At 43.1% G+C, this 18605-nt stretch overlaps 1 protein-coding gene across 4 annotated transcripts in view; it reads right to left on the reverse strand.

Annotated features, from left to right (window-relative positions):
* LOC133345158 (gamma-aminobutyric acid type B receptor subunit 2-like) overlaps nucleotides 1-18605 on the reverse strand; it is a 137300-nt gene that overhangs the window by 98114 nt on the left and 20581 nt on the right. For 3 of the 4 annotated variants that reach the window (XM_061555678.1, XM_061555677.1, XM_061555680.1), the window contains exon 2: nucleotides 9206-9343. The exons of the other annotated variant lie outside the window; for it this stretch is intronic. In XM_061555678.1, the coding sequence (XP_061411662.1) occupies nucleotides 9206-9343 (138 nt within the window). The remainder of the gene's footprint in view (nucleotides 1-9205; nucleotides 9344-18605) is intronic. 4 annotated transcript variants of the gene reach the window in all.

Consider the following 18605-nt stretch of genomic DNA (forward strand, 5'->3'; position numbering starts at 1 on the left):
TTACCATGGCAGGAGCCTAAAGAACATTGCGTAAGGGCAATGGAGGGAGAGGTTATGAAAAGTACTGCCCGAACACCAGCTGCGGTGAATATGTATGCTACGATTCTGGGCACATCATTGTGGAGCACAAGATGCACAAGATGTATGTGAGGTCACGAGTAAAAACAAGCGTGATATAAGATGGCCTCGCGATGTTCGGGAAGAGGAACTTGCTTTTGAAGCGAAATATCCCATCGCCTGGCGCGCTGCCCTTAATAATATATAATGTAACCAATATGTTTGCTACATTGAAAGGCTGTACGTGGGAGTTATTCACGAACTGAGACATCGCATTCCCATAGAAATAAATGTGTCATCAATGTCAGAAAAGAGCGCGAGCACGCGCAGTTGTGTTCGACGCATGAACGCAATGTATGGAGAGCCAAGCAAGGCGACGATTAGCATCGCCTCTTTCTGCCTTGCATCACGAGGAGCTTGGTCTGCTCCGAACAGGCTGAGCTGAAACATAGTGGCTTTTTCCTAATTGGCCTTCAGTCGCGACGCTCAACCAAGAACCCTCTCTGCAGTCTTGTGGGAGGTCATTTCTTGTTGCCACTGCACGAGCCCTGCCCACGAGCTGCCGTGTGTTTTTATGGCAGAACGCCTGTTGCTGAGGGTATGGTTTTATGTATGAACGGGCCCCACTGTAAGAAGACAGAAAGTGTGGCAGGCTCATGGTCGGGGGGGGGGGGCATAAGCAGACATTTATTTGTGGCGGCACACCTTTCGATTTGTAACGCCCAAGTGAGATTACAGACGCGTTTTTTATGCAAAAGACGAAGAAGGAGTTAGATGAGAGAAGAGAGATGCAGGCACGATATGGACGAGGAAGATGAATTAACTTATTTAATGTTAATTACCTTTTTATGATTCGTCAGAATTTTCAATTTGAGATGATATTTGGTTCACCCCGATTTCTTTTTTTCTCGAATCCGCGGCCCCCTGACATTCTTGGGGCTCGAAGCAATTTGCTGAGATTTCTTATGTCGAGGGCAACCACTGTGCACAGGTGCAGTCACGTGGCTGGAGGCAGGATACTCTACATGCATATCACTCTCTCTCTAATCCTCTAGCTTTGTAGAGAACTAGCTGTACTACCCGGCTTCGCCCGGGACTTGGATCCATCACGCCCGGCCGCCTTTGTCTCCCCAGTGGCAATGTTCATACGCCACACCAGTTACTCGTTTTGAGGCTGAGTCGACCTAGGGGAGGCCCAGGACCGGTTCAAATAATCGTCACCGGTGGTGGCCGTGAGCGGGAATGCAACTCGGGTCGCCGGGTTCGTAGCGCGGCGCGCTAACCACAACACTACAATGCGTTACGCTTCCGTTGTAGGGTTTGTGTAAGGCACGCCGATCCGTTGTAGGATTTGTGTGAGGCGTACCGATCCGTTGTAGGATTTGTGTGAGGCGCGCCGATCCGTTGTAGGCTTTTAGTGAGGCGCGCCGATCCGTTGTAGGGTTTTAGTGAGGCGCGCCGATCCCCCGCGCTACAATAATACTGTGTAATCACTATAATTTTATTATCTACCGACCCTATAATAGTAATTGCACCCATTGGGGTGGCGGGGGAGTGAAGAGGACGTTAAAATTTGATGAATTTACCTCAGAGTCGCGTGGTGGGTGTCGAGGCCTAGCACCGTGCAGAGCCTCCGGCCTCGCCTAAATTGCCCACCCGGCTGAGGCTGGGTAGGGGTGCCGTCCCCCCCCCCCCCCCCACGCTACAATAATACTGTCTAATCGCTATAATTTTATAATGTACCGACCCTATAATAGTAATTGCACACATTGTGGTGGGGGGGGGAGTGAAGAGGACGTGAAACTTTGATGAATTTACCTCAGAGTCGCGTGTTAATGCATGCGCCTATTTTTAACGGGAATTAAAAATGGCGTCCACCCCGCGGCGAAAGCGTCGCTACCCGTTGCCAGGGGCAACCGCCGTCCAATGAAACTGCGTATGGTCCGGCGACACACAGACACACACACAGACAGATAGATTCGCCATTTTATATATATAGATTAGATTATTTTTAACAGTGTTTTCGCAAAGTGTAGTGATTTAGTCAAACTAGCAGCGTATATTCATATTTTAACTGCGAGCATAAACAATTAAAATACGAGGTTCTAGATTTGAAGCTTTCGTGACTGCAAGGATTCATATTCTTAGCTTTTTCGGTAAAGTCACGTAGGTAAAACAATTTTAATTAATAAAAGTAAAATAAAACAATATAAAAAATCACGACGTTTTGGAAGCAACACAAGCCTCCGTCTTCAGGTGGAACCGTCACAGCCACAACAGCTGTATCAAGTAAATGAGAGATCACAAGAAATACCACCCCGTATATATAATGGTTGAGGGGGGAAGGGCCAGGAACGGCACACTTTTTATTAATATGGTAAGGTGAGGCTTAAGACTAAGAATAGACTGCATAACAAAGGACTGAGCCTTTGTTATGGAGAGGTGCGGTTTGTAACTAACACCTAGCATACATAACAAAAGTGTGAAAAAAGAAAGCAAGTAAAAAACTAAAACTGGTAAAACAACAAACTGGCTGTCTATCGATAACCTGTAATAGTTGTCTGTCAAATAAGATGGTCCAAATAAGTGTAGTTATATCTTTTTTGCATGGTTAATCACATCTTTCCAATGGTTACTCAGTTTGTAACCCTCATCACGGTTGAAATTATGTCTGTGTTTGTATATTTGTATGGCTTCGTGTACAAACCTTTGATGGTAGCCAGGAGGTTTGCAGAGCACCCTGGTCTCGGAAAAGACAATTTCATGAGAGCCCACAGAGTTGTAGCAATGATTGGCAACAGCCGAAGAATCAGTTCTGCCGTGTTTCAGATCTGACTTGTGCTCGCGGACACGATCAGAAACATGACGTTTCGTTTCTCCAATGTAGCAATCACACCTGCAACTCAGTTTGTAGACTCCAGATCTGATTCCATCTGTGAAGGATGTCGTTCCTGACTTACAGTATCCAGGGTGCCCTGCAAACCTCCTGGCTACCATCAAAGGTTTGTACACGAAGCCATACAAATATACAAACACAGACATAATTTCAACCGTGATGAGGGTTACAAACTGAGTAACCATTGGAAAGATGTGATTAACCATGCAAAAAAGATGTAACTACACTTATTTGGACCATCTTATTTGACAGACAACTATTACAGGTTATTGATAGACAGCCAGTTTGTTGTTTTACCAGTTTTAGTTTTTTACTTGCTTTCTTTTTTCTTTTTTCACACTTTTGTTATGTATGCTAGGTGTTAGTTACAAACCACACCTCTCCATAACAAAGGCTCAGTCCTTTGTTATGCAGTCTATTCTTAGTCTTAAGCCTCACCTTACCATATTAATAAAAAGTGTGCCGTTCCTGGCCCTTCCCCCCTCAACCATTATATATAAGGGGTGGTATTTCTTGTGATCTCTCATTTACTTGATACAGCTGTCGTGGCTGTGATGGTTCCACCTGAAGACGGAGGCTTGTGTTGCTTCCGAAAGGTCGTGATTTTTTATTTTGTTTTATTTTACTTTTATTAAGTTAAAAAAAATTACCTACGTGACTTTACCGAAAAACCTAAGAATATAAATTACGAGGGACAGGTAAAACACCTCGGGGAAAAGCTATATAAAGTGTAAGGTATGCACTGACTCAAATTTATCAATGCATTCTTTACATTATGAAGCCTAATCTGATGCATTTTTGTTGAGACTTCATAAGAGGACTAGCATAAGTACCCGGCGTTGCCCGGGTGAAAAATATATTTCTTAATAACCTTACATATATACACAGATGGGTTGCTACCCCTGCCCCCCCCCTCCCCCAGCCACGATCTCCTCGGCCGCTGTGCAGTAATATGTACGGCCTATAGTGTGGTGGGGTGTCGAGGCCTAGTACCGTGCAGAGCCTCCGGCCTCGCCTAAATTGCCCACCCGGCTGAGGGTGCCATTCCCCCCCCCCCCGCGCTACAATAATACTGTCTAATCGCTATAATTTTATTATCTACCGAGCCTATAATAATAATTGCACACATTGGGGTGGGGGGGGGAGTGAAGAGGACGTGAAACTTTGATGAATTTACCTCAGAGTCGCGTGGTGGGTGTCGAGGCCTAGTACCGTGCAGAGCCTCCGGCCTCGCCTAGATTGCCCACCCGGCTGAGGCTGGGTACTGGGTCCGGTACCCCCCCCCCCCGCGCTATAATAATACTGTCTAATCGCTATAATTTTATTATCTACCGACCCTATAATAGTAATTGCACACATTGTGGTGGTGGGGGAGTGAAGAGGACGTGAAACTTTGATGAATTTACCTCAGAGTCGCGTGTTAATGCGTGCGCATATTTTTAACGGGAATTAAAAATGGCGTCCACCCCGCAGCGAATGCGTCGCTACCCGTTGCCAGGGGCAACCGCCGTCCAATGAAACTGCGTATGGTCCGGCCACACAGACACACACACAGACAGACCGACAGACAGACAGATTTGCGATTTTATATATATAGATGAAATAATGCTTTTTTTTATTAGCCCAACGTTGGTTTACCGCAATGTTTCATCGTCACTTTGACCACATCAATTAAATAATCTTTTTTTTTTCTCTTTCTATAATTTTTTCTCATTTGTTACAGTTTTGTCCCTTCCATTGCCCAAAATGTAATATGAGCAAATAATTAGCATAAATGTCATAAATTATAAATAACTTAATCTTACACGCAAACATGTTTTCTCGCTTTCAAGTTTTTTTTTATACACATTTACATAATTCAGACAGTTTGTGCACATGTACGCACAAGTATATGCTTCTCGCTGCATGGTTCTGAGTGAAACCACATGCACGAAATTATGCACAGCTAGCGTTGATTTTCTTTAACCCATCATCAACTTTCCATCAAATTTAACATTCTCGGGAAATATACTCACAGTGAAAGCGCAAAAATGTATTCAAGCTAAATTATAGCTTGAATCCATAAACATCTCTCACCCTTCGCAGGAAAGTAAACGCTTAGTCACCACGACAGGAGACGATATAAGCAACAGATATGACTTCTACACCACCGCAGTCTTCATACGATTGCTTTTCTAACCTTCCGCGTTTAATCTGTGGCTGTGCACAGGAGTGGGTGTGGGAGCAGGAGGTCAGGCCCTGCTGCCGATGCGTTGGTCCGCCAGACAAATTAAAAGCGGTGATTATTGCAAGAAAATTGCTTGGACCTGCAACTTACTGTCAGCCAACTGGCTCGCGTAATTCATTCTCATCCAACGGGTCACACAAAATAATAGTGGCTTGGAAAGGGAAAGTCATTTGTTTGCACCAAACATCCTGTCAGAATGTCAATGGCATATCTAAAGGTGAGTTTGTATTACACACATGTTCCTCCAGCAGTCAGAGGAAGTGTTGCTAAGGCTACAAGACATCTTGGTTTGGCCAGACCGTCTGTCCCGGTGTCCTGAAGCTTCTATGAAAAATTTAATCTTGTCCCATGACAACATTTTTCGCCATTTTTCGCCACACACTCGGTTCATGATATGGGCATACGGCAGTGGCTGCCTGAGCAGTAAGCGTAAGCTGCAGAGGACAGGGTCTATGAGCAGTAGGCTGGGCCAATGTCAGAAGAGTGGCTACTCACTTTGTGTGCAGGGCTAGTGATAGAGCAGACGTAGTCTTTGTAAACGTGAGCAGGACTCATAGAGAGAGAGGAGCTGCCAGCTCACCATAATTATGTTCCAGTTTAGACGCCCAGAAATAACGTCTAGTGACTGCTGTGCAACCCTGTTGCAATCTGATGAGATATCGTGGTCAATGAATAGATATCGTGATGTACAATAAGCACCTCGCCCCCAGTTATTATTTTACTTAATGAATATACCTGAGAGGTCTTTGTAAAGTGTGCCTTCATTCATGTGCATATAGTTGTTCACATGATAATGTAAGTAATAATAACATCATTGTTAATTAATTATTAAAGATGATTACAATATTCATTAAGAATAACGACGGGGATGGCAGCCAAGCGGCCATTCACCAGAGAGATGGAGGAACAGAATCAGCTTGTGTGCAAGCGCTAGATGTATTGCTACATCACAGGACCACGGGGGATGGCGATGGCTTGAGGAGGCCTTCATTCATTGAAGGATTATGAACGACTGTCATTTATTTTAGTTTTAATCATTCGAAATACGTTACCGCTCTCCAATATGCAAAGTGAAGTACTCGGCAGTACAACCATCTCCCTCAACTGTGCACAGTGGCAGTGATTATGAAACGCCACCGCTTTTACCGAGGATTTACAGATGATTGTTGAACGGGACTTGTATGTCGACGTTGGAGTCAAGTTGCTGTAATAGGAGGTCAGCCCCCTTACAAAGACTCTTGAGCCCAACTTTACAGCGCTGCTATTCCAGAACTAGACACCCGGTTCATCGATTGCATCCTTGATGCCGCTAAACGTACAATTTAAGCCGGGGATTTTGAATTTAGTGCAAAATGGGGTCAGCTTTCACCAGGGTTAAAAATAAAAGTGCATAGATTAGAAAGGCTTATATTAATGGAGGTAACCTAAAACTCAGCTTTATAATTTCCTGTCTTAGCTATGCGGCTCGTGTGGAACATGCATAAACAAATAAATTTGCTAATTAAAATGAAAACATTAGAATTGCACGGACAAACATACTAGAGTATGAAGGAATCACGGTTTAACGATCCCTAATTTATTGCGAGACGTTCAAACGTGCGGTTGGGAACGTTGAGATTGATACTGTGTACATTCGGGTCATTCTACCAATCGGGTAGAAACCTCTGCGGAACACGCGGCTAACCCCACAGCAACAGAAGTAGCCTGTGTCTTAATGAGTAAAACAGGCTCAGAAGGGGCTGCAATCGATACTGCGGCCACTTGCACAACCACCGAGTGGTGTTTCCCTGAAAGGATCATCCACACTCCCTCAAGCATTTCAATACACTCAACAGATAAAGGTAAAGCAGATTTTTAACACACGTTTGGCTGTTATATACAACTGTAGTGACATCGCGGGATGTCACTGTGCAGTGCCGGCCCGAGAGAGGCATGGCGTGCGGTGGAACGACATCGCGGATACCACAATGGTGTGGGTGTAGTACCGGCCATAGAGGGGCCCGGTGAGCGCTGATTGATAGCGCTAGATGGCACCACGCTTGGCGTGCAGTGCCAACCCTACAGAACACGGTGTGGGAGTGCGGGCCGTAGGAATAAGGTTACTAAAGGCCATGGCACTCTGGTTGACCCGAGAAGACACGTGACCAGTTAAGTCTACAAAGGGGCCCCAAGTGGGGGCTAGGGGTGGTCACATGGTGAGCATCGAGAGAATTCCTGAGGATTCTGGAAGGTGGTCGTGGCCAAAGTCATAGCCAGCCACGCCGCAGACAATATAAGCCGGGTCCCCAGAGGGACCGGCGCTGTTGTTCATCCTGGAGAAACCTTCGTCAACGTTCTACGTTCTCCGTTCAACGAGTCTCCAACACGTGGACCTGGAACCGAGCAGTGGTCCAGTCCGTTGTAGCAGTTACTATTTAATTATTGTAGTTAGCCTGGTGGTCACCACCATAGGTTGTTATTCTGTTAAGGGGTAGTTACCCCGTGTGTTGGAGTTAAATAAATGTGTTGCCTCCAAGTCTACGTCTGCGACTCGTCGAACTCACTACACAACGATTACACTTCTATTTACATTTTTTTTAATGCAATGCATATTAAGTCAAAAGGGGAAGTGGCCATCAAAAAATGTTCGGAATGCAAGAATGTGACCTGAAATATGAGGGTCTTTATCTTTACGAGAACAATGGATTCAGCGGTAAATAAAAAGCAGTATACCGCATGAAATGCAAAGCCATTGACCTGTAGGTCTCCAAGTCAACATGTTTGCTCATTCAGAATACAGTTAATCCAGTTTTTAGGTTGCTCTCCACTACAAGCCTGCAATTATGCCATTCATTTTAAATAACAATACGCCCCATGTGCAGTAATAGATGCTCGCTGTGGTGTGAACAGTTTATTACCCTTTAGCGATTATTATCCTGTTTTATATTATTATAATTTAAGTATGCATTATTCATACATTCATAGTCGCGTGGCCAATATAATATCCTTCATTTTTCATCAAACAAAGAGTCCGTGTGGCTATTTTGGACTTCCAAGGCAATTAAAGAATAATAGAGACATTGAAATAAAGTAGAACAACATACTTTAACTAAAATATACAACACTTGAAAGGATAAAATTTGATTCAACATTATTTTAAAAAAATGTAATTACAGTTCTTTGTCAATCTACTGCTGAATGAAGGTGTCCCTATGCCACCCGAGTAACGGGGTTGTTTGATCATACTTCATCGCACTGGTCAGTGCAGGTTGGTGAAGGGGCTCCCAGAACTGGTATAGCCATGGCTGGGAATCAATTTCAGGGCATCAGTTTCACGACTCACCGTGTCACCAATCCACCCCATTCTAAAACTGTGAACTCTGAATTGACTAAACTACTATGGATCCCAAATTCCACAGTGACACTCAACTATCCTGATCTCATACGTATGCTATATTATGTTATAAACCGCTAAACATTTGCTTAAACAAAATCATCAATATTTAAAAACACAACCGTATGACATGCCATTGCTGAAGATGCGGTAAAAATGATGCTTAAACTTCAGATAGGCTTCACACAAGCGGTGCAGGCACAGGGGCTGAGGAGCTGCCCTTTGTTCCCCGACGTGTTCACTGTGTGCCTGGAATGTGCAATGAAAGAACCTCCGTACACGTTCACTGGCATTGTTAACATTAAAGGTCACCTTGTCACAATCTGAGACTTTTTGATGAATATGACCTTTTGATAAAATCACAAAGGGTGATGCGTGACCTTTCGGACAAAGTCAATATTGAAAGAAAAATAACTGGTTGAGAAATGAGTGTGTGGGGGGGGGACGGTCAGCTCTAACCATCCTCACCTAGTGGGAATCAAAGTTCACCATTGATTACAAATCGATCAAAAGGGGTCACTTTAAACAACTTGGTGGAGACATCAAACGGTACGGATAAAGGTTAAGATGAGGGCTATGGGATGGGATATGGGATGAGCTACGGTACGTCTTGTTGGCGAGGAGTAGTGTAGGCAGGTGAGAGAGAACGTACCTGTGCCAGGTTCCATCCCTGCAAGGCCTCTGCAATTGTGGATGTCACACTGGGGCAAACGCCACCAAAAATCATCCGGTACTTGGATTCGTTCTTGATGGCATCAAAAAAAGCCTTCATCCCTTTGGCATTGTCACACTGCAGGCCAGAGATAGAAACACATGAGACCACGATACACTCCCTATTACTCTGTGTTGGCACGCGTGCGTCATTAACTGCTTTGTGAACATAAAAGTATATACCATGTGAAATAAACATTACATTATTTACACAGACTAAACCTCACTGTCCTTAAAATCAAATGAAATTAATATTGCGGTATGGTTCCATCAATAGCAGCATATGAATGATAGGACTCAATTTATTGACTTATCCTTACAGCATTTTTTGCAATGTGGCAAAAGTCAGAGGTGGTCTTTGTTGTACTAAATATGTTGACTAAGCTACATGAGCAGGACTGGTGTTATTAGTTAACCTCTCATCACATGATATGTATTATCAACAATATATTTTGAAAATAGCATCTCTTCTCTCTCACGACTGTAAGATGTGCGCTAATTCCTTAGGGTGTTTTGTAAAGATAAAGTAGGAATGTTTGCTATGTGTGAATGCTCAATAGGGAGGACAGAACCTTGTCACAATTGCACAACGCGGCGTGGAACACAGCTTACACAGAAGGTTTCCCAGATAGGGCCTTCCATTGGAACCCAGGAAATGGTGTGGAGGGGAATAAAGTCCTTTCCTGTTACATTTTATCCACCACTATAAGGCAACATGATATTCTCTACGATGTTTTTCAGGTTGTACCGCTGCTGCTTGGTGTAATGTATGACATTTTCTGACATTAGTGCTTCTTCTTAATCATCATGATCAGTCACTGCTGAATTAAGGCCTTCTCATGCCATGTCGATGATGGACATTTTTTTGACCATAAGTCAGATATCGTTCACTTCCAATGCTAATCATGGTTGGCAATCAAACTCAGGTTGCTAGTTTCATAGTGGAGTGCACTAATCACTGGGTTACGATCCCCCCCCCCGCCCCCAAAACTGCTTCTTCATATACAACTAATAAGCTAAGGGCTTTAACTTTTTTTTCTAAATCCATTCATCCCTTCGTGGTTGCATGCTCCCACTATGAACAGGGAGCCATAGACACCAACTAATTTTCCTGGATGTAAATGACGGCTGTGGATGCAATCACCACTGTGATGCCATAAAGACGAAAATACCTTTGCCAATGTGCATCAGGTGACACATTCCGTGCTAGAATCAAGATAAAAGATGAGCACTAACCCGTATGGCTCTACAGCAGCTTAGGCAGTTGCATTGCTCAAGGGAGCAGTCATAATGCAAGCAAAGACCATTTAAAGACTTCACCCAAAAATGCAGTCTCATTACTGAGAATGTATACTCTTTGGTTCTTTCGGTAAAGTCACGTAGGTAGAAAAATAATAGATCACGACGTTTCGATTGCAACACAAGCAATCGTTATCAGGTGGGACAACCACAGCAAGAAAAATATCGACATGTCCAATCTTTTTACAAGATCTTTGTCCTTGCTGGGAGGAAAGTGGAAGCCGAAAGAAGATTAACTTGGCGTCATACGAACCTTCGTATTAAGGACAACTCTGCAGAGTGATCTTGTTTAGAAAGGAGGCATACATAAAAAAACACGCACTAGGAGCACGTTCGAATCAGTGTTAAGGAGACTTTAAACAGATGTTAAACGCTGAAAAATGAGTAACATTACAATTTGCTTTTGTACTTGACTGATAATGCGGAAGGGAGGGGTGGGGGTGTTTAGCCCCTTTCTAGCCCCCAAATTCTACAGGACTCATCCATAACACTGTAACACAAAAAATTGTTCCTGGGTAGTAAGTGTTATTTCCTAATTGCTTATCCCTCAAAAGTACAGAAAATGGCTATTATTCCACACAAACTTTGCTTTTGTGACCAGGACAATGATATTTAGAAATTAACCTATTTTCAATTAAAAAACGGGAGATTTTGTGTCTTTTCGTTCACATAAAGTCAGAAAAAACAACATATGAATCCACATTAACATGTATTTAAACAAAATTAATACAAAAATGACTACAAAAGATATAGAAGTGAGTAGTTTTTCGAGATTTACGATTATATTCTGAATCACTTTCACGAATCAGCCTTCCAACACAGAACTCGGTCCTCTGTGGCCAGTCCCGCCTGTGATAGTGTGCCTTGGTGTCTAAATCTTTTGTAGTCATTTTAGTATTACTTTAGTATAAATACATGTTTATTTTTATTCATATGTTGTTTTTTCTGACTTTATGTGGATGAAAAGACACAAATTCGCCCATTTTCTCATTTATAATAGATCAATTTCAAAATATCACTGTCCTGGTCACAAAAACAAAGTTTGTGGCGAATAATAGCCATTTTCTATATTTTTTAGGCATAAGCAATTACGAAATAACACTTACTACCCAGGAACAAAAATTGTATTACATAGTGTAATTAGAGGTTTCACTACCACGTGAAACCACAATTCATAATATAACAGCAGCTTGCATCAGAAATATCTTACATTTGTGAGGACTTTACATGCTATTATGGATTAAAATATCCGTGGTTATTTTCGTAATATATTTTCAATTGCCCATATTTTGCATTAAATTCTTCCTTACATACGTGAACAGCTCCAAATAATATTCTAGAGCAATGCATGTCAAACACAAACGATGCCAATTTTTATTATTCTTGGTTCTTTCGGTAAAGTCACGTAGAAGGGAAATAATAAAATTATAAAAATGTACATTATAAGTGACTTTATCAAAAGAACCAAGAATATTAATCACTGCAGTCACGAAAGCTTTCAATCGAAAGATGCCAATTTTAGTAAAGAATAATTCATAAGCGCATGCCTAAGCATAGCAACAGCAAGGCAAAACATTGTAAAAGATTACAACATGTCCAACAGCTGATGCGCTTATTCTGGCAGTAAGGGTTTACACAAGGTTCTCCATGGCATCCTTCCGTCAACATGAGACGGTGGAAGTTACAGGGCTTTTTTCTTCCAATAATATGAAAGACGTCACTTCGTTTGATTTGCACATCCTATAATGACTGTAAAGGCCGATCCTGGAGTCTGCTGCAGTTGTCGTACTTGTAGTCCACTGCGGATGACTCATTGCCGGCTCCCTGCTTCGCTAGTTCGTGATTATTTCGGACCTTCTGAAGTCATTTAAGAGCACGGTTTCATGAGCCAATCCTAGAGAGTCTGTCATGCCCGTCTTACCTTTCCCTTGCCATAGCCTTATCACGTGTCGGTGTTGATGTCGATGTCAAAGGTACTTGCAGACATCTTTAAGCTTGAATTTTAGGGCACCTGTATATCTTTTGGAATGTGCTACCTCACCGTAGAGCATGTATCTAGGTATGCATCCATTGTGCATTCTGTGCACATGTCCAAGACAAAAAAGCCTTCTCTATTATATAGAAGGGCCAGTATGCTGGGCAAGGGCATCTGCGTTGGTGATCTTGTCTTGCCAAATAATACTAACATGTGATGCAGACAGCAGAGGTGGAAGCTGCTGAGTATATTCTCTTGGTGGCTGTAGGTGATCCATGTCTCGCTACCATACAGCAGAGTGCAAATGACACAGGCTTGGTAAATCAGCACTTGTGTCTGAATAGCTTGGTTATTGTTCCACAAATGCTTCATGAGTTTGTTAAAAGGGGTTGTTGCCTTTCCCAATGAGCGACAGGTTATATCGGTCACCGTGGAGCTGAGGTAGCAGGACTTGTTTACTACCTCGAGGAGTGTTGTGGAGAATTATTACTGACTGTTGTGTGGCACCTTCACCCATGGCTACATATTTTATCCTCGAGCTTTGATGACAATAATAACGTGCACATTATTCGCTCACTCTCAAAGAAAAATATATTACTCACAGACACGAGAAACCACAGACAAGCGGGAAAGAAGTCAGGCACTAAGCCAGTGGCAACAATTGCACAACCCCTCTGATCCTCTATATATATAAAGATGTATTCAGTCAATGAATATATGTTATATGTGCTGGGGGAAACTGGAGCACCCAGAAAAAACCCACACCTGTGATAGGGTGACACGATATCTTATAGATTAAACATGTTGAAGATTAGTGCACATTTTGCTGAACTGTCTTCTGCTGGTGATCCATGTTATGGCACCCCGATAACCAGAGGAAGATCGTGTCATAAGCATGTGTGATCCATCAACCCTCACCTCCAAAGTGCTGGATTACAGGTGTGCAGCACTACCGATCAATACACATTTTAGTAATGAATGTGAGTTCGTATTATAATGCTGCAGAAACTATGGCAATTCAGGAATATTTTACTAAAATGTAATATTATTTCTGTCATGTCTTCATTGCCTCGACCATCATTTAACATCTTTACTTGCAGTCTATTTGATGCAAACAGTGTGTTCCAATACAATACAACATGAAATTATATAACATCGAAATACAAATGCATCTCAAGATGCTGTGTTGATGTTTGGTAACTATAGCATCGCTAGTAAATGTTTCTGTTTTCCTTGTAAACATACTTTAAGTTAATAATTAAATGCCATAATAAACATATGCTGTGATCTGTTCTTTATAAGAAGAAAAAAATATCTCCAATGTACCCTATACGTTATGTATAATGGAAATGCACTCAAATCACCGGGCTGCAATTCACACCGAGGTTATTTTCACACTTTTTTGGAATCCTGGCATTCGTGTTTTGGAGGTAAAAGTTGATGAATTGTGCATGTAAATATGTGCACAATGTGCCGCCATGCCCTGTCAATGCTACCCGCACAAGCCACACATTATTGTCGACAACTTCTGTCATGGATGACTCCACAATAACACCACCCGCTTTGGGCCATTCTCTAATTGTGACATGAGAAGTGGGAATAAACGGGTGCGTTCTTGTGTGGTGTTGGCCAAACGTGAATGAACAAAAATATGTAATCTTTCCCATTGTATATCAAAACAGCCATCATTCCACCAAAAAGTGATGGAATGATAGCCAAATATAGTCACAAAGATTGGACTCCACAACTTACACGTAAAAGTACGAGACCCCATGCATCCCCCAACACATGAGCTGTGCCTTTTCGAGGCTCTGTGTAACTATCATGCTTTCTACACGGGCAGCATGGTACATGAATGCTACATTGAGTAAGGCAAAGAGAAGGACATACACTTTTTCTAATGGCTGTATTGGCATAATGAGTGATTATATACCCTCCCTCCGACAACATCAAAAGAAAATTATTGTTGTCACCGTCATTCTTACTCACTGCAGACCTCCAGTATGAACAGCTTTACAATATTGTAATGGGTTCCGGAAACACTTGTAGAGGTAACTTCTTTATTACAATACAACACTCCAACAGTACTCCAACAGTCCAACACTCCAACTCTCCAACACTCCTGATACTCTGTTACAGCCTAGGTACACAGCCTAGGTACACAGCCTAGATACTCTACTCTGGCTACGCTCTGGAACTCGCCCTCACAAGGTCGTAGAGTCGGGAGTTCCAGAGTCCCACCACTGGCTCTCACAGCGTCCCAGGGTCCTCCGATGGCTGGTCTTGGGTCTTGGGTCTTGAGTTACAACTGGGCCTGATCGTTCAGGGAGCTCCCCTTTTATGCCCAGTCCCCAACGAGGGGTGGGGCCGTGTGCGCCCCCAGATATCCCACAGAGCACACACAGCCCCCCCCCCCCCCCTTTGGCGGCGCCAAGGGAATTAAGCGCCTGGGAACTCAACGCCTGACGCCAAGAGGCTTAGCGTCTGACCCACCCAGGGTCCCAGAGCCCCCAGCAGCCCCTCCCTTCTTATGTCACTACAATATTTATCACTAAAATATCGGCAACAACAGAGTGCAGAGAACACTAGGTGGTGTTGAAACTACGAAGGTATTCTCACGATAAGCAAGTTTAGTACAGTACTGTAAATACTTTTTCAGAAGAAACAGAACAAACTGATTTTCTTTGTACATTTAAGCAATTTGGGAAAAATTAGCTGTACCTCAATTTCCTTATGAAATCAGAAACATACCATCCACTTTCAGGAATAGTCATGATTTTTTTTTTCAAACAAATTATGTTCCGAGCCTAAACCTTAAACGGCATATATTAATTAATACAAATACATTGATGATCGTGACAATGATATATGAAGATCATGTGCTGTATATGTGTATACGGTTCTGTGTTTATTTGTAACTCTGTCTCGTTTATTCGATGAGTTTTTTACAGAAAGCAAAGGGGAAGCAAAGTCAACATGTGCTGAAGCAAATATGACAGGTTTCGTTAATTAACACCACTTATAATGGCTTAAAATACAGGGGTGAAAATTAATTCTGGGGGGGTTGGCACAAAATACATATTGTGTTTTTTACAACAAAGTTAATTTGTCATCTGCTAACCTGTGACATGCTGCTATAATATAGAACGTAGTATTTCCTTGCATGTTGGTGAGCAAGAAATGTTTATTAAGTTAGATTATATATTGCCTAAGTGAACTAAAGAACCCGTTTTAAGCCGCAATGTACATTTCTAGCCCTTTTAGTTAATCCACTGCTTGATGCTGAGGGCCTCCCCTCACGATGAAGGTGATGGGCGTTATTTGACTATGCTTCACGACGCTGGTGAGTGCAGTTTGGTAAAGGCGGGGCCATAGGCGACAGCGTACAGTACAACAATTCAACTCTTGATAATTATGCATGGTAGTCGCCTATCTAGGCACTCTCCAGGCTCAACCTTACTTTAGCTCCCGAGATCTGGCGAGATTAGGCACATTTCGGGTGATTTTGTCACCAAGGGTGCAGCAAACAAAACATTAATGGACTGGAATCACGCAAATGGCTCAGAAATGGCATTACAAGAACGACGCAGGTAATGGAGGAATGGAAGAAGATGGGGGGAGGTCTTTTCCCAACAATGGAACATTACAGGCTGTCAACAATAACGAACAACTGTCATGCCATCCAGAAGGCCTTCCTTTACACTCACACAGTGGCCCAACGCTGACGGAAATCTTGTGTGAGGTACTGTAATAGTCACAGAGGATTGTTAGAGCTCTTCCTGCTGTTCCTTCAACTGCAACTCACCTCTATTTTGGTGCTGTTATTAATGCCCAATATGGCCAATTAGCCTGGAAATCGTTATAAGACTTCTTCCCAAGTGGCTTTGCTGTAGATGGCAATTGGGTTTAGGTAGTGTTGCTGGTATATTGGAGGTGCCAGATACAGACACCGTTAGAGCAGTTGGTGCCACCTAAGAAATTAAGGGCAGTCTAGGTAGAGCGCAATGACCGAATTGTTCTACCTGAAAGTAATTGCTATCGATTACATTGTTCGCACATGATAATGATACAAATGATGGGCATGCATCATATATTATGTCACTCTGTAAGTTATCATCAAGCGTGTGATGTGCATTACATATCAATGGGAATACACAATAATAGTTGCATGCAAATTATGGTTTATACCGCACTGCCAATGTATATGATCTTCACACTGCATCTTGCATTGTCCATTCGTAGACTGCTACTTTATCTTTTCTTGATTTAACATTTTTAGGGACACCTGTTACATTCATTATTTTCCTTCTCTCTTTTTCCCAATACGAATTATATATTTAAAAAACAGAAATGAACAAGGTGCTATTTCTCACCCAGGTGTGATTCACCCCTCTCCCTCAGGTCACATAAGGCAATTCATTTCGCAAATTTTTTTACAGAAAATAAAATGGACAGATCTTTCTGATGTTGAAGATCATTTGAAGAATACAGTTGCTGTGGTACATTTATGGTTCAACACCATCCATAACAGAACCCTGGTGGAGCATTAAAATAAATTGTGGAAATACATTGCCAGAATTTAGACACCAAAGCAGCAATCAAGGTCTGGTTTGTTGCATCCTTGTCCATGAGTAGCAGGCATTGTGGCCATTTTGCATACCAAGCCCAGGTCAGTACTAGGCAGAGGTGGGACAAAGTCATTGTTATGCAAGTCCAAGTCGAGTCTGAAGTCATCAAATTCATGACTCGAGTCTGACTCGAGTCCAAGTCACATGACTCGAGTCCACACCTCAGAGGTGGGACAAAGTCATTGTTATGCAAGTCCAAGTCGAGTCTGAAGTCATCAAATTCATGACTCGAGTCTGACTCGAGTCCAAGTCACATGACTCGAGTCCACACCTCTGGTACTAGGTTAATGCTAATGAACACTTTGCACAATTGATCAACTTCTGTACCTCCGATTATCACGGTTGGCTACATACTGCTGGATGAGGGCCTGCCCACTCCGTTTAAGTCATGGCTATTATTTCACCACACTTCACCAAGCTGGTCTGTGTGGGGTGGGGTTGGTGAAGGTGGGGATCATATAAATGGGAACATCGAGTACAATAATATATGTAGCTGTACCTCCCTCTGCTGCCCTCCATATTTCCCAGCAGCCTAAAACCTGCTTAGCTGCCAAGACTTGACAAGATCAGGTGCATTCCGGGTGATGCGGTCATAGGCACGTTACACATACAATGCTTAATTGATACAGAATTGTACGACCACACTCCTCCTATCTGTCCTATTATCTGTGCCCTCGAATTGAGAGAGTGCAGACAAGGAGTAATTTGTAAGTATTGACAAATGTATTCTATTATCCACAGCTCTCTGTGGCTAGGAGGAATTTAGAGAACATTTGTAATAAAAGGACTCGAACACTTCTTTCTGTCTTCGTGTCTTTATTCAGGTTCACGTCTTTACCCACACGGCACTCTGTTATAACTCCTGTATTTGTAGCCCCCGGCTATTCACTGCTATTATAGCTTCCTCACCCCTCTGACTCTCTGCTTCATCTACTGTAACCTCCTCCCTGCAGACTTGCTGCTACCCCTATGTGCAGACCCTCTGGCTGTCACTGTATGCAGACCCGCTGCCCACTCTCTCTGTGCAGCCCCGCTGCTGACTGCAGCCTCCTCGCTGCTTCGGGTCGGTCACCGCTGGCCAACGGTGCCGATCCTCGCTCCCCCCGTGTTCGTGGCGATCTCGCCACACCCCGCTTCGCCCTTCGTGGCCTTCCTCTGTTCCTGGTTCCCCGTCACTCCCCCTGCTCTTCCGGTTCCCCTCCTTCTATACTCAACCCCTCTCCCCCCACGTGACCTAACTCCTCCCCCCCTGACGGCACCTCAGAAGGGCCGTTTACAACCGCATTACATCACCCTCCCCCCTAAAGAAAATCCAGCCGACCTCGGCTGAATTGCAACCTGAAAAGCAATGCGGGTGTAAAGGGCCAACACGCAAAAAGACACGAAGCATTGAAGAACATTATAACAATAACACAACACAACACAATCTAACGAAACGT

The sequence above is a fragment of the Lethenteron reissneri genome, chromosome 21, assembly GCF_015708825.2.
Source record: "Lethenteron reissneri isolate LAM-NWPU_2019-01 chromosome 21, ASM1570882v1, whole genome shotgun sequence".
NCBI lineage: Eukaryota > Metazoa > Chordata > Hyperoartia > Petromyzontiformes > Petromyzontidae > Lethenteron > Lethenteron reissneri.